At 42.1% G+C, this 15,139-nt stretch overlaps 1 protein-coding gene across 2 annotated transcripts; it reads left to right on the forward strand.

The window, feature by feature from the left end:
- Positions 1–6: 6 nt before the first annotated feature.
- On the forward strand, positions 7–14,078 carry rbm18 (RNA binding motif protein 18). Of its 2 annotated transcripts, none has more exons than XM_066651121.1 (6): positions 7–230; positions 2,386–2,499; positions 8,185–8,311; positions 10,540–10,626; positions 11,752–11,840; positions 12,671–14,078. In XM_066651121.1, the coding sequence occupies exons 1-6, from the start codon at positions 217–219 to the stop codon at positions 12,834–12,836; spliced, it is 597 nt and encodes a 198-aa protein (XP_066507218.1). In that variant the 5' UTR covers positions 7–216; the 3' UTR covers positions 12,837–14,078. The 2 variants fall into 2 exon arrangements, with proteins under 2 accessions (XP_066507218.1, XP_066507219.1); XM_066651122.1 differs by having other exon boundaries at positions 10,540–10,620; positions 12,671–14,077.
- Positions 14,079–15,139: the final 1,061 nt, after the last annotated feature.

Genomic DNA, 15,139 nt, shown 5'->3' on the forward strand with positions numbered 1-15,139 from the left:
CTGAACCGTGTGGGGACGCCATCGGTTTCTGTGTGAAACGTCAGAAGCGGCAGCGGCAGCGGGAGACGTCACTGCTCTGCGCTGTTAGCATCGAAGCTAAACACAGAAGCCAATTTTATCCGGTAAAGTCTACGTTTTGGTGCAAATGAACACCATGGAGCGTTTTTAAGACCGCGGCTCGGGGTCCTGTTGTTTAGTGGCGAATATTAAACCACAATGGAGAGTTTAGGGTAAGTAAAAGAACCAAAATTAGTTACAAAGACATAGCTACAGTGTTTAGCCAAGCGTAGTGCCTTGTTGTGATATTTGTACAGTATGAATTCTTAAATCGTTAAAGTACATTTTTTTCCCAATAAGTAACGTTTGTACGGCGTCAACCCGTTTTTAAAAATTGTTTATTAGCTAAATTATACCCCAAAATATGTTAGTGATACATGTAACTGTAGACTGTATATTACTGTAGACTTATTCTATTGTATTTATAAGGCTATTATTATTGTTATTATTTTATATCATATACTATTAAAAATTCAAAACAAGCTTGAGATATTAGCTGTTATAATTCTACTATACTAAGTGGTAAAATTCAAAAAGTTGTGTTTCACTAAACTGTCTATCAAAGTCTTCATGCTTTAAAGGTGGCTTGGCTTTAACGTTACCTCTAAACTTTTGCCTTCATTCAGTAATTGCAGATCTGTGAATATGAAATTAGTGGCTACATCTATTCCCACACACCTCTCTGCTGCTTGCTTGCAGAGATATGGAAATCCCCAGTCCCCAAGTCAATGACATTGGCTCCTTAGATTTATGATGTAAGAAACCCATGCTGTATGAGTTCACCTCTTTTAAGTGAGACAAGTAATGCTTAGCCAGGATTTGTCAAGTGCTGACTGCTCATTTTAATCCAGATTCTAATGTATTAAAACCTCACACGGAAAGAAATGGCTCTTTAAATGGAGCTAGGTTTATGTATTTTGTAAAGTTCTTTTGGCTTTATCTTATGCCAGGCACGTTGTACTCAAGATAATTTACCATAGACTGGACACTATTATTGTTACTTTCAGTTTACCCAGTAAAAAGTGATGCTCTTTTAAAATTGTTACTAGTTATTCGAATGTTTCTCAGGCACCAACTGTTTTTCAGCTGTCATTAACTGATATTTAGCCATGAATGCATTAAACCAGTAATGTTGAGAAACCAGTAATGAATAGAATCTGAAATAGCTGAATAAAAAAAAACATATTATTGTGATCTAATTATGTATGAAAGGTTAAAGATTAGATAAAATAACATTTTATTGTTCCAAAAAAGACATGGCAGATCCCAAAGTAAACTGCACTATATTATAAATATAATTCATAGAGTAAAATATTTATACTTAATTGAGGGGCGGCACGGTGGCGCAGCAGGTAGTGTTGCAGTCACACAGCTCCAGGGACCTGGAGGTTGTGGGTTCGATTCCCGCTCCGGGTGACTGTCTGTGAGGAGTTGGTGTGTTCTCCCTGTGTCTGTGTGGGTTTCCTCCGGGTGCTCCGGTTTCCTCCCAAAGTCCAAAAACACAAGTTGGTAGGTGGAATGTGTCTGTAGGTGTGAGTGTGTGAGTGAATGTGTGTGTGTGTGTGTGTCCTGTGAAGGACTGGCGCCCCCTCCAGGGTGTATTCCCGCCTTGCGCCCAATGATTCCAGGTAGGCTCTGGACCCCGGTGACCCTGAATTGGATAAGCAGTTACAGATAATGAATGATTAACACAGAGTAGAGCCTTAATGTTGTTATACGTTACTGTATAGCTGGTGTCAACATTTAATAACTGCTTTTTAGCTCCACTTGTTAACTGACTAATAGTTAATAATATTTGATAATAATAATAAACAGTTTAAGGTTTGATGAACTGCAGATTAGACTTGCACTGTGGAAGGCATATTCTGCTGTAGAAATACAATTCATATCGTCACAGGGAGTTGGAACTGACTTTACTTCATGATAATAGAAATAAGTTGAAGAGGAACACAGGCAGCCGTGGCCTAATGGTTAGAGAAGAGGGCTTAGGAATGAACGGTCACTGGGTCGAATCCCATGACCAACAGGAAAATTGGGGGGCGGTGGGAGTGAAGGAACAACACTGTCCTCCTTCAATCCAGGTTGAGGTGCCCTTGAGCAAGGCACCGAACCCACAACTGCTCCCCGGGCTGGGGATGGCTGCCCGCCGCTCTGGGTGTGTTCACAGCGCCTGTGTGTGTGTGTGTGTGTGTTCACTGCCACTTAAGGGATTAAATTAGGAAGCGCATTTCAATAACACTTTACAATGAAAGAAATAATGGTGTAAGTGTAAGTGTGTACCATGAAGGTGTATTTAAGAGGCTGAACTTTTCACTCTCCTTTTTTAAGGAACCCAGTGCAGTCTGCTGCAGAAACAGTGGAGAACGCCTCCATCCTTTCAAGCAGTACATCTCAGGACGGCCATCGCCTGTGGATTGGCAACATCGACCCCAAAATCACGGAGTGAGTATCTCTCCACATGTCCACGTGCTTTTTCTTCTCTTATACTTGTAAAACAAACCATGAGTTAAATCCTGTACTAGTTCGCTTCAGAAAAAAGACAAAGCAAAAAAATGCAAAGTATCCATATTTCTTCATTTTGATGCTGTACTGAAATCATCACATATTTACTAGGCAAGAGGGAGGCCTTATATTGAGAGCTTGGCTCTCTAAGCCTTGCCTGCCCGGGTGATTGATTAGCCAACTGTGTGTGTGTTGCTCTGGAGAATGCACAGACGACAGTGGGGCGTGTGAAAGAGAACCATTCGGCCATGGAGACCTGCTTTGCTCAGCGGCTCGCATCGTTTCCTGCTCACCTGGCATGTTTACGCTGTCAACCTGTAGCTGCTGCGTAAGGTGGAGGGGTGGAGAGGGGGACACCATGAGAAGGAAAGAGAGAGAGAGAGCGAGAGAGAGAGAGAGAAATGGTGCAGGTTGGGAGAGGGCTGCTGGAAAATGTATGGCTTGCCTGGGCCGATGTCTAGACAGGCGTTTCCTTCCCACTCGATCCGCTGTTTTTCTTTAAATAACCTGCTCGAATGAAAACAGCCACGATGCCCACAGGCCGGTGTTTGGGAAGATTAATTAGTTCACATGCTGGAAGTGTTTGTTGTAGCAAAATCCACTTCTGAGTCTCACAGGCAAACATACAGAGCATTGAAAATCCTGCTGTGTGAGGTCACTGCTCACCTAACATACTTTTTATTTCCCTGAGGTTTCCCAGATAAGTGGATAATTGAAAGCACTACTGGAGTTGTGGGGTAAAAGTCCACTTGTAATTTCTCTACCGAAGCTAATGTAGGCTGGGCGTCAGGGTGATGGATGAGGCCACAGAGAAGATGAGGGAGAGAGTGAAAGTCAATTGATTACTGGAACACAGCCCTCAAATACGAGAGACTTGCTTAATAAGGCTAGTCTTAAATGTGATGAAGCTGTTTAATGCTTGGTGGTAAACACTTAAGGATGTAACACTTTCAGTACAGCCCCAGAAGATAAATAGCAAACCAAAACAGTGTATTAATAGGTGAGCAGGTGAAATGAAAACTTTGATTGTCTGGTTACGGTGGCACCTGTTGGTTTTGATTTTGGAGGCAGGAAAAATGGGTGAGCATAAATATCTGTGTGAAATTGCCAAGTGCCAAATTGCGTTGATCAGTTGTACTGTTTTAGTCAGAACATCTGCAGAACAAGAGGTCTTGTGGGGTGATTCCTGTATACAGTGGTTAGTAACTACACAAAGTGGTGAAAAGAAGGACAACCAGTGAGTCAGTGACAAGGTCACGGCCAGCAAAGGCCTTCCCACACAAGAGAAGTAGAGTTGCACATATTGCTTCAAATGGCGCAGCCTCCCCATTCCTACCAGTTCAGTTAGAACGGTTCACCAGTTGTCCTTCCGCATTGGAGTAATTGCCCATCCTCCTTCATTGCTGTGTACCTGTAAACTTGTTTAAGCTGGATTTCTGCAGCAGTTACTTGGAAGGTCATAGCCAGTGTTACATGATGAGGTACACTGCTGAAATTACTCACACTACCTGTCATATTTTTGCCCTAAACACACACTTTCCACTTCACTACCTCTCACTGTACTGCATCATCTCACGGCCTGCCAGACCTGCCTAGCAAAGGACCTTCAGTTCTTGGCAGAAGAGATTAATTTGTGGGGAAAATACTGCTGTAAAGCAGACAAGCCTTCCACGGTCAGATTAACACTTTCCAATTGCTCTTGAACTGGACTGGAGCTTTAATATTGAACCAAATCCAAATATAGCCCGTGAGCATTAGGCCGAACTGACAAGCAGCGGTTTAGCCAAACCTGACATGAACCTCCTGAAGTTGTTAATCCAACCTCCTCACCCAGAACCAAAGACTTAACCAAACACATCCTGTAACAGCATGATAACACCTGCTGCACTACCTTACCCCAACCAAAGGAAATGAAATCAATAAACAAAACGATTGTTAATTTAGCAAACGTTCATCATTAATGTCTTATCATTGAATTTGGTTTGGGCGGCGCAGCAGGTAGCGTCGCAGTCGCACAGCTCCAGGGGCCTGGCGGTTGTGGGTTCGATTCGCGTTCCGGGTGACTGTCTGTGAGGAGTGTGGTGTGTTCTCCCTGTGTCTGCGTGGGTTTCCTCCGAGTGACTGTCTGTGAGGAGTGTGGTGTGTTCTCCCTGTGTCTGCGTGGGTTTCCTCCAGGTGACTGTCTGTGAGGAGTGTGGTGTGTTCTCCCTGTGTCTGTGTGGGTTTCCTCCGGGTGACTGTCTGTGAGGAGTGTGGTGTGTTCTCCCTGTGTCTGCGTGGGTTTCCTCCAGGTGACTGTCTGTGAGGAGTGTGGTGTGTTCTCCCTGTGTCTGCGTGGGTTTCCTCCGGGTGACTGTCTGTGAGGAGTGTGGTGTGTTCTCTCTGTGTCTGTGTGGGTTTTCTCCCGGTGCTCCGGTTTCCTCCCACAGTCCAAAAACACAAGTTGGTAGGTGGTTTGGCGACTCAAAAAGTGTCCGTAGGTGTGAGTGAATGTGTGTATGTGTGTCTGTGTTGCCCTGTGAAGGACTGGCGCCCCCTCCAGGGTGTGTTCCCGCCTTGCGCCCAATGATTCCAGGTAGGCTCTGGACCCACCGTGACCCTGAACTGGAAAAGCAGTTACAGATGATGAATGAATGAATAATTATAAGTGCTGAAGAGGAATGAAATAAGGATAAAGGTGATAGATAAGAGGTCAAAGCAGACCAAAATCTGTCCTTGTAGATGGACTGTGAGAACCCATATGTCCAGTCTGAACCTGACCTAAGTCTGAAAAATTGTGACCTCGACCAAACATCAGTATGTGTACTGTGCATATATTGGAGTTCAGGCTCGACCCACCTTTGTGATCCATCTGTAGATGTGATAAAGACCCTGTTTAATTTATGATGCATTGGAATATAATATAATATACATGTCCCTTACTCTCACACACACAAATATAAAGCTCTTCAACTGGGGCTGGTTCCTGCAAAGTCCTTGTCTCACTCTTCATACAGTGCTACTTTCATAACAAGCAGGTGACATTTTGACCCTTTGGAGTTCCGCTGGTGCTGGTTAGGGGCTACTGATGGCTCCAGCATGTGGTGCAGGCTGTTTGTGCTGTTTGGACTCTGCTTTGCATTGTCTGTATTGTAGGCAGGTATCGTGTCAAGGGAGTGGGAGGCCATTTCCAATACATTTGTTTGAAAAAAAAAATAGACATTTCCACCTTGTATTCCAATCATCTGGACAGACAGATGTGTGTGTGTTTAACTCTAGTATTGTAGTTGTTGGCCTTAACATATGCACATGCTTAACATATCACTCTAATTCTTACAGATAGTTTGTAGGGAGTGCAAAAGGATTATATCAAACTGGCTGAAGCATGACTGATACCTTCAGTGCACTTACTTGGCATCACTGGTTGGCTATTTGTACCTACACGTATATGCGCCTCTGTGTATCATTTTGTACTGTTTCGAAGTGAGAGTCTGGCAATGCAAGACTACCGTTGAGATTGGGGATGGGTGGGTTGGCAGCGGTCTTGTTCCTTTGGCTCCTCTGGATTATGATTTCACAGAATGCCCTGAAGCTAACGGATCTTCTACTGGTTAGATTTTTTTTCCCTCTTCCTTCTAGCTCTGTGTTTTACGGTCTCCTAGAAAAGTACATTGTGGTGTGCTTTAAGCCCGAGTTGGTCCCCATTTATCAGGCCCCTATTAATTCCTCAATCTAGGGCCAGGAAAACCCTGTGTGCAACTCTTGAGTAGGTGGAGTCTGGGAAAGTGAGAAATGCACTTCGAAGAGAAAGCTCCAGGGAGAGTAGGGGAAGACATTAAGACAGCGGCCACATCCCCTAGACCAGCCCCTGCTCTTACCTTTCCAGGATTAAAAATAAACCCAATAGCGACCTAAACAATACAGTTCCAGTCATCTCCTCGACTTGGCTGACCTAGGCTACTCCCAAACCGCCGTGGGTGTCAATTCGGAAAACAACAAATATGTTCTTATGCAAATGTGTTGTTTGTGTGTATCTGGTTATACACACGGCTTTAGACATAGTTTTCGACAGCATCATAATTTAAATCTCTTTTCCCTAGTGAAATTTGAATTGCATGCTTTTTCCAAACGGGTTGCCTTTGAATGCCGAGAGTGGTGTAATTGCTAATCATTATTATTATCTTTTTGTTTAGTTTATGCAAGCTGTAACAGATTTTGTTCAGTTTATGCAAGTTGTCACACATGTGTGTTCATGACATATTAGCGTGAATCTTCCAGGTGCCTGAGATCAACGCTGTGCCAAAGATGGTTTGTTTACATTCTGCTGGAAATGCATGATCAACAATTAGTGAGGCAAGTAGCAAAAATGATTGATGCATTACAGGTGAAAGAAAACGCCCTCTCGTTCCTGCTAAGCCCAGCTACATTAAAAAGAAATGAGGAAGATTACGCAAAGATGAGTGGGTAGGAGTGGTGCTGTTGCGATAAATAAAAGTTTTTTTTAACGTACGTGCAGACTAAATGCTACACTGCCCCACAATGTGAGGCATGCTATTTTGAAATGGTTTATTTACTCTTCATCCACTACATTTGGAACTTCGTGTGACCTGGGCACATAATCACAAGGCTTTCTCGTTGTAGGTGTAGGCTTTTGTTTTCTGGCAAGGGAGGTATCAGATGAAGTGAAGTCTCGTTCAGCCGGGAGTGACTACAGTAACTATTCTGTTAAGTGTTAGTAAGAAACTTTGTTTGGAAAGGGCTACAACCGTGGAACAGAGAACTGCCCTAAATTCTGATCATTTGTTGTCAGTGTCTGCCAATATACACAACTTCACAACTCAAACCTAAACAAGCAAACACAAAAAAGTGAAAAAACTCTCAGTTGAGTCAGAAGTACGTCCATGGCTAAAAGCATGACCAGAGCCGCAAATAATTTCGCTGCCTTTTTAACCCAAAAATGTACAGTAACAGCAGCATTATAAATGTGCATTTTGAATGTAGATGTTGTTATAATATATTTTAAATACACATAAAGGTGTATAGAAAACCATGAAAAAATGTGAGCAGTTGTTTTCCAATTGTATGGGCGTGGATTATCCAAGTCTGCTTCTGTCTGCTTGTATTATCTTTGGTGTTGGCTTTGTGTGAAGGAAGCCATGTGCCTTCAGCTCACAGCTTCAGCATGGATAAGTCATTCCAAATGTTAATGGATTTAAGTATTGTGAAGTGACCATAATCTATTGCCCTTATTCACTTCAGGAACGGAATGGGGGCAGCAGGCTTGAGAGGTTTCCCTTGTCTCCTATAGGCTATTAATGTCAGTCCACCATGGGGTTTTGGAACTGTTCACAATTGTAGATGTTTGTTTGGAATTGAACTCTGTAGGGAACTCAGACTTCCGTTTTTTTATATTTTCATTGTCCTCTTGCTGTATCCTCTGTATTGTGTGAATAAAAGATTTATTGGCGCTAAAGAGGTGTAAAGAGACCTGTCATACTAATTAAGTCCATATACAGAGGATGGTGAAGTGTAGCTCTATTTGTTTGGGAAGATGTTAATCCTGTTCTAACTCAGGGTCCTCAGGCACTATATGCTAAAGAGTTAATGCATAGTTTGTTGTTAATATCGTAAATTGCTCTTCTGCAGGTATCACCTAGTTAAGCTTCTGGAGAAGTTTGGAAAAGTGAAGCAGTTTGACTTCTTATTTCACAAGTCAGGACCGTTGGAAGGCCAACCCAGAGGATACTGCTTTGTCAACTTCCACACCAAAGAGGTTCTGCACGTTTTCTTTACAAATAAATTTTGAGATCTGCCTATTTCTCTGTCCAAATCCAACTGTGTTATTGACCTGACAAGCTGGGACTGAATGTTTAAACAAGACTTGTAGGCTTGCTATTACCAAGCAAAATTGATTAGCCTAATTTACAATATATTATTATTATTATTATTATTATTATTATTATTACAATGTAATAAAATCTTTTTTCCATGGCATCATTTTGCACACGTTGCATTTATTATTTCATTATGCGCTGTTAATTACCTTATATACTGAATTACAATGAAATTAAAGGCTAAGCACCACTTAATGGACCTCCATGAATATTTCACATTATTGTAGTTACTGACAGATATAAGTATGAATTACAATGAAAATAGCAGCTTAATTTGCTTTAAAACTGACAATTTTATTAAATTGACGAAAAACCCGAGCTCGCTACGGAAATTCTTGAACGCGACCGTGACGTCACTGGTGGACAACAGCTGAACAACGCCGCGGTAAAACACCGTTATGACTGACTGTTATGACAGTATCTAGCTAAATAACCAACATTATTCATGACAATAGCCTAGCAATAAGCTAAACTCAAATGTAGAGGTACTGTTATTCTTGTAAATGTGATCGAAGTCGAACTCGAATTCATCCGACACTATAAACCTCCGTAATGCAGCTACGTAGCCGAGTATAATCTGAGACACCGAGTTTAGCGAGTCAAGCTAACGTTAACTAACACCAACTAAAACAGGCGAAGTGAGTGTCCTTACCCTGTTTACCTCCATGTTACAGAGGCTCTTGAACACCTTTCGTTGGTGTCCTTACATGCCCATATTGTTGGAATAGCGCCAGTGAAATGAGCTACAGATAACGGAGTGAGCGGATGGTCCTTTCCAAAGTGCCCATTTAAAGTTGACAAATTTAGTCCATTTTCTGGATATTTTGGGATCTTTGGGCCATTTGTGCACAGATGTCCCACTGTACATTGAATGATTGCAGCCAAAAACAACACACCTTTTCGTCATTTTGCATTAAATTAAGTGCAGCCTCTAGAGTTGTTGTCCACCATCTACGTCACAGGCAAGACGCCTATTAGAGTTTCCGAACACCGTTGGGGGGGGGACCAACGGTCTTTTAAACCTTATTCCTTCAATTAGTAAGAAATAACATGTTTTCTGACTATCAATAAACACAAGTTAGGAACTCAAACTCCACTGTATTTATTTGTTTGACACTTTCATAGAGCTGCTGCGTAGCCTTTAAGAATAATGTAATAACACTAAACTGATCTTTTAAACTTGAAACGCCCCTGAAACTCAACTGTATGTTGGCCCTTATTATATTACCCTTATCTATAAACCTAATGTCCTGTTATTCCCTTTGTCTCAGTATGGACATACCATTCATGAGATGTCATATTAAGAGAGCTGTCTTTTTTTTTTTTTTTTTTTTTTTTTTTTTTTTTTTTTTTTTTGTACCTTTCATGCATTTTCATTGGCCCATCACCTGGCGCCGGATGAGAAAGAGGACTGTTGCGTCAGTGTAATGAAGCCATATGAAAATGCTGGACGCAGCACTGGTCTTCCTGAAACAAACAAGGAACACAGTCTGCCTCACCTGCAATCTCTACTTCATAACTCCATCAGCTGGAAGTAAACCTCCAGGTGGTGGTTAAGGGACCAATGTTTATGAAAGATTAGGCGTGGTAATGTTTTTGCTTAAACTGTTGCTGAAAGGAGACTGAGTTTCTTAGCGACTGAAGTGTGATGAGAGGAATTCCTCAGGGTGGTGTTACATGGGGAAATGTTTACAGACTAATGTTCATACTCAACAATAGTCCCGGAGATCCAACAATTCATCACCAGCTATTATTATTGGTGACATCACATATTGCTGTCCTCCAGCTCAGAAGAACAGACGTGTGGGGAAAACAATGGCCTCAGGAATCCCACATTCAGATGTGTTTAAATGCCGTTTCCAATGCCAAGCAAAGTGTTTTACGCAATAGTTGTAGTCAGGTACGCTACTGAGTCCAGAGAGGTTCCTGTTGAACGTTTCTAATTAATTCAACACTTAATTACGGTTATGAACATTCGTTGGTGAAGATATACAAAATCATATTCATGTTCCTATAATATTCAATATACATTAACAATTTTTTCCCAGCTTTTTCCATGCAGGAGAGATAACAGACAGCACTGTTAAGAGTTTTACTTTTCCCTCAGGAGGCTGAGCGTGCCATACAGTGTCTGAACGGGAAGCTGGCATTATCAAAAAAGCTGGTAGTGCGTTGGGCTCACGCACAGGTAAAGGTAAGTCACTGAAGTGGATATTTGTTTGTTTACTGTGTTAAAATAGATCTAGGGGAGGGAAAATGGCATTTGCACGACTTCCCCGGTCATCTGTGTCAGCGAAGGCATGTTTGTCGTCTGAACGTTTTTTCAGTGTTGACGTTTTTTGCCAAACTGTGGCCTTAAGCTAGTAGCCGTGTCTCTAACCGACGTGGTCTCCGTGCATGCTGGACCAGAAGCCACAGTGGAATTTGTACAGTGGTGGCTCCGTCGGACAGAAGCCGTTGCTTTGAGGATGCCCATGCTGCACTCGGAGTGGGGCTACTCCAGAGAGCCAGGCCACTAACAATAGGCAGCTGCAGCTCAGAGAGCGGAAATCCTGTATGGTTGAGGATCACGCCCTCTTACACCCAGCCCCCCCTTTCCCTCACTGTCTGAGGGGCGCATAACACCAGCTTGGGGTCAAGGTTAACGGTACAGACTTGTTGACAACAACAAGCCTGTGCACTGCTGGAGAGTGCACTCTTGAGCTGGTTCAACGTGGTTGTGCAAGTCTAGCCTTTATTAATTGTGCATCACAAAATAAAAACGATGCCTTCGCAATGTGTCCATTGCCTGAAGTGTCTTTATACCCCATGGAGATGCGTCCATGTTTCATTAGTGGACTTCACCACCACCTGTTCGTTCTTGTTTATGATGTGGGACAAGTCTGTATTATACTTAAATATGATAAAGTGATGTCCAAGAGAAAGTACAACGTTTTAGACTCATCTTTGTTTTGGCTTCCTTTCCTGCTTTCTTTAATTCTCTAAGTTCTTGAGCAAACTCTGGTTAATTGCCTTTTCTCATTCTGTTCTCCACAGGTTCAAGGCTTTGCAGAACAGTCACCACACTTTTGGGCATGAGGAAATTTGTGGGTAGATTTGAGAAGAATGAACACGTGGCCCAATGCTGTGCAGTTCAACTTCTCAGATTATGCCTCAGAGCAAGGATTTGACCAATAGGCTGTGGACTCTGCGGGTTCATTCTCCACAAACTGTCCTCAGTGTGTGCAAGTTCTCCTCCAGTTTGTGTCTCACTGCTGTCTTCCCTGTCTCTTCTGTGCCCCTGGTGTGTGGGTGTATGTGTGTGTATGATATTTTGCAGAGGTTTGAACCATACCGCGGAGACAAGAACCTGCCTGCCAGCTTGGAACCGTCGTCCAGTGAAGCAGAGGAAGTGCCAACGTCTCTGAGGTTTGTGAAGTTGCTGTTTATAGAGGGTTTTAGTTTTCTCTGCTTGGTTCTGTGGCTCTTTCTGTCCTTCGCCCCTGCAAGCATTCCAGTAGACAACAAATGTCCCCAGTGTGTTCCAGTTCTCCAGAACCAGGTGATTAAAACCGTAGCTCCTACAGCTATTTTCTTCAGCAAGGTGCCACTAAACGGCTAAGTGGCCTATTGTGTTTGTTTCTTACTCAACACAAGTCACAGGAATTATGAAAAAAAAAAAGTTACTGTATGTCTTCTCTCTGTCGCAGTTTTCTCTTCTGTCTCCTATGTGCCACTCTTGCTTTTTTATTTTGTTCCTCTTTCCTACACTGGACCTCCTGTGTCTGTTGCTCTTGCAGTCTCTCTTTCTCTCTCTCTCTCTCTCTCTCTCTCTGTCTCTGTCTCTCTCTCTCTCTCTCCTTTCTCTCTTTCTCTCTCTCTCTTATTCTCTCTCCCTCTTTCTCTCTCTCTCTCTTTCTCTCTCTCTCTCCTTTCTCTCTTTCTCTCTCTCTGTCTCTTTCTCTCTCTCTCTTATTCTCTCTCTCTCCCTCTTTCTCTCTCTCTCTCTCTCTTTCTCTCTCTCTCTTTCTCTCTCTCTCTCTCTTTCTCTCTGTCTCTCTCTCTTTCTCTCTCTCTCTCTCCCTCTTTCTCTTTCTCTCTCTCTCTCTCTTTTTGTCTCTCTCTCTCTCTCTCTCTCCCTCTTTCTCTTTCTCTCTCTCTTTCTTTCTCTCTCTCTCTCACATTTTTCCATGCTGTTCTATGCATCCAACCCTCTTGTATCTATCTGACCCTCTGTCTTGTATCCCCCCTCCCTCCAGTGTGGGTGCGAAGATCAGAGCCATTGAAGCGAAGCTGCAGATGATGGAGGAGAACACCGATGAGGAGTATTCAGGGCCTTCTGCTTACCTCTATAACAAACCCACAGAAAAGCGGGAGAAAAGGTCTCAGCCGTATAACAAGCAGTTCCGCAGGTTCAGGAGATGACCACCTCTAGTCCACCTTGCCGGTTTGATACCCCTGCTCTGAGTGGACCTGCTGTGGACTTGTATACACCTTTTTTAATTATTATTTTTTTGGCCATTATCTGGACTTGAGAGAATGAGATGTTGGGTTGAGAAGATAAACGTGTATGTATACACACACACACACAAATCCAGTGGAAGGAACCCCCTCACAACAAAAAGACACTTCCATAGTTGCTGTGCGCATGTAATATCTCTCTCTCCAGCATTTTTTTTTATTGTTCATAGAGTATGTTTTGTTTTATGATGGGTTTTGTACTCTTTGGTTTTCAAAACCATACCCACTCGTGCGTTCCTGAAAATGATATTCATGCTGAAAGAACCCCATCCAATCAGTGAGCCCATTGTTTCTTTTCATTCACTCTTAACCTCCTCTACCTTGTATTGTAATCTTGAATTGCCTGCAGATGTGTTGTAGCATTTTTGTATTGTGTGGATGAAAAGTAATGATTTGTAATTGTACTGAAGTGAAATGTAAGGACTTTTTTCCCCTTTCCAAGCTCAGACAATGGGTATATTTTGTATAGAGAGAGAGCACAAAAAAAATGGCACAATACCACCATAGATACAGTAGTTGTTTAACTGTCAGTATCTCGTTATACCTTGCCTTGTAGCATCACCCTGCTATTTACAAAAGGGCTTTGTCTCTGTCAGATCAGAACCCAAGGCATCTCCAGGCTCTTCACAGCTTTGTCTTTGTCTGTAATCTCAAAGTTTGTCAGTATTTTGATAGCTTATATTCTCTTCAAAAGAATAAAAATATTCTTTATAGAGAGTGTGGCTTCTCTGTTTTCACTTTGTAAATGCTTTGTTTTTACAACTGTTTTCTCTGTTGATGCGCTGCCAGTTTTAATGTTAACGCAGCTGATGCACGGGGGGCTTATGTGGCTTTGAGGCCCTTTCTAAGACCACCGAGTTTAGCTTTGAAAGACGCAGATAAGCTACACTTTGTCCCGATCCATAAAACATGCAGCGTGTTTATGGAGAAGTCTTGCATCTGGTTTTATTTGAGCAGAGTTTGCTTTATGATAAAATGTGGGTGGTAAAAATATAGCATTGTAATACTTGGTATTTTCAAAATATGTATTTATTGGAGAAAGCTCGACTGAATCCTAATGCAAAAGGAAAGCAATAATTCCACGGTCAGAAAAAGCAAAGCTTAGATATGTACTTAAATATAAAATGATGGCTATGTCACAGATTTTAGTATTTTGCTAGTGTTTTGAACTGATATTTAATGTATTTATTGTATTTTAGAAGAGCGGGATGTTTAGAAGACTCAAAATAATGTGTTGTATTTATTTTACTGCAGTTAATATACTGTAATAAATGAATATATATTAAAAAAATGATGTAGACGATCTCTAATCTGCAGTTGGTGAATATCCCTTTTCAATTTAATTAAAAAAACATGAATATATTTACATTTTTTAAATATATTTAAATAAAAAAGTAGGCCTACAGTTATTAATAACTCAAAATGATATTTATTTCCGGCGTGACCCTGTTGTTGTGATTTTAAACACAAGAGCAGGGTCCAGCTTGGTCACTTGAGTCTGGCCGTTTACGCTGGGAGCTCAGTGTTATGTCCAGGACTGAGCTCACGACGTTTTATCCTTAAGATGTATAGGAATTTGTTACTGTGCTGTAGGCTTGAACAACCTTGCTGTAGTTGCTAGGAGAGCGAGCAGATCTATGGGCGAAGCATGGGTAGTAATTTGTGATTCTCTAAAGGGTTCCTGGAGGCATTAGATCTTGTGTTTATTCCACTGTAGGGAACATAGGCTTTAAAAAATTGTCTGCAGTCCTGACAATGGCAGGAGTGGGTCAATATTCCTATCTTCTACACAGATCTGAAGCGTGGTCCATGTGAGGGGCCTCTGGGTGGTCTCTCTGAGGGTTAATGTAGGGTTAATAACATGCTGCTGCTGCATTAATCAGAAGAATAACAATATGATTGGCACATGAATCACTTCAGGTTGACCCAGAATTCCTCACCCAAGGATTTTTCATCATTTTGTCCTAAAGTTTGCAGACACCTTTTTATTCAGAGTTGTCAGTCGCTTCTAGAAGTTGGAACATGGCTGTGAGGATTTGATGAGTTCTGGATCACAAATTGAACTCCCACTCACCCTGAAACTATTGAATGGAGCATCATCACTCCAGAGAACACAGTTCCACTGCTCCACACACTGCAGGGAGGTTTCTTTTCTCTTTTTTTTTCACCTCTCTAGCCGACACTTGGCACTGAGCATGGAGACCTTA

This window comes from Hoplias malabaricus, chromosome 18, assembly GCF_029633855.1.
Source record: "Hoplias malabaricus isolate fHopMal1 chromosome 18, fHopMal1.hap1, whole genome shotgun sequence".
NCBI lineage: Eukaryota > Metazoa > Chordata > Actinopteri > Characiformes > Erythrinidae > Hoplias > Hoplias malabaricus.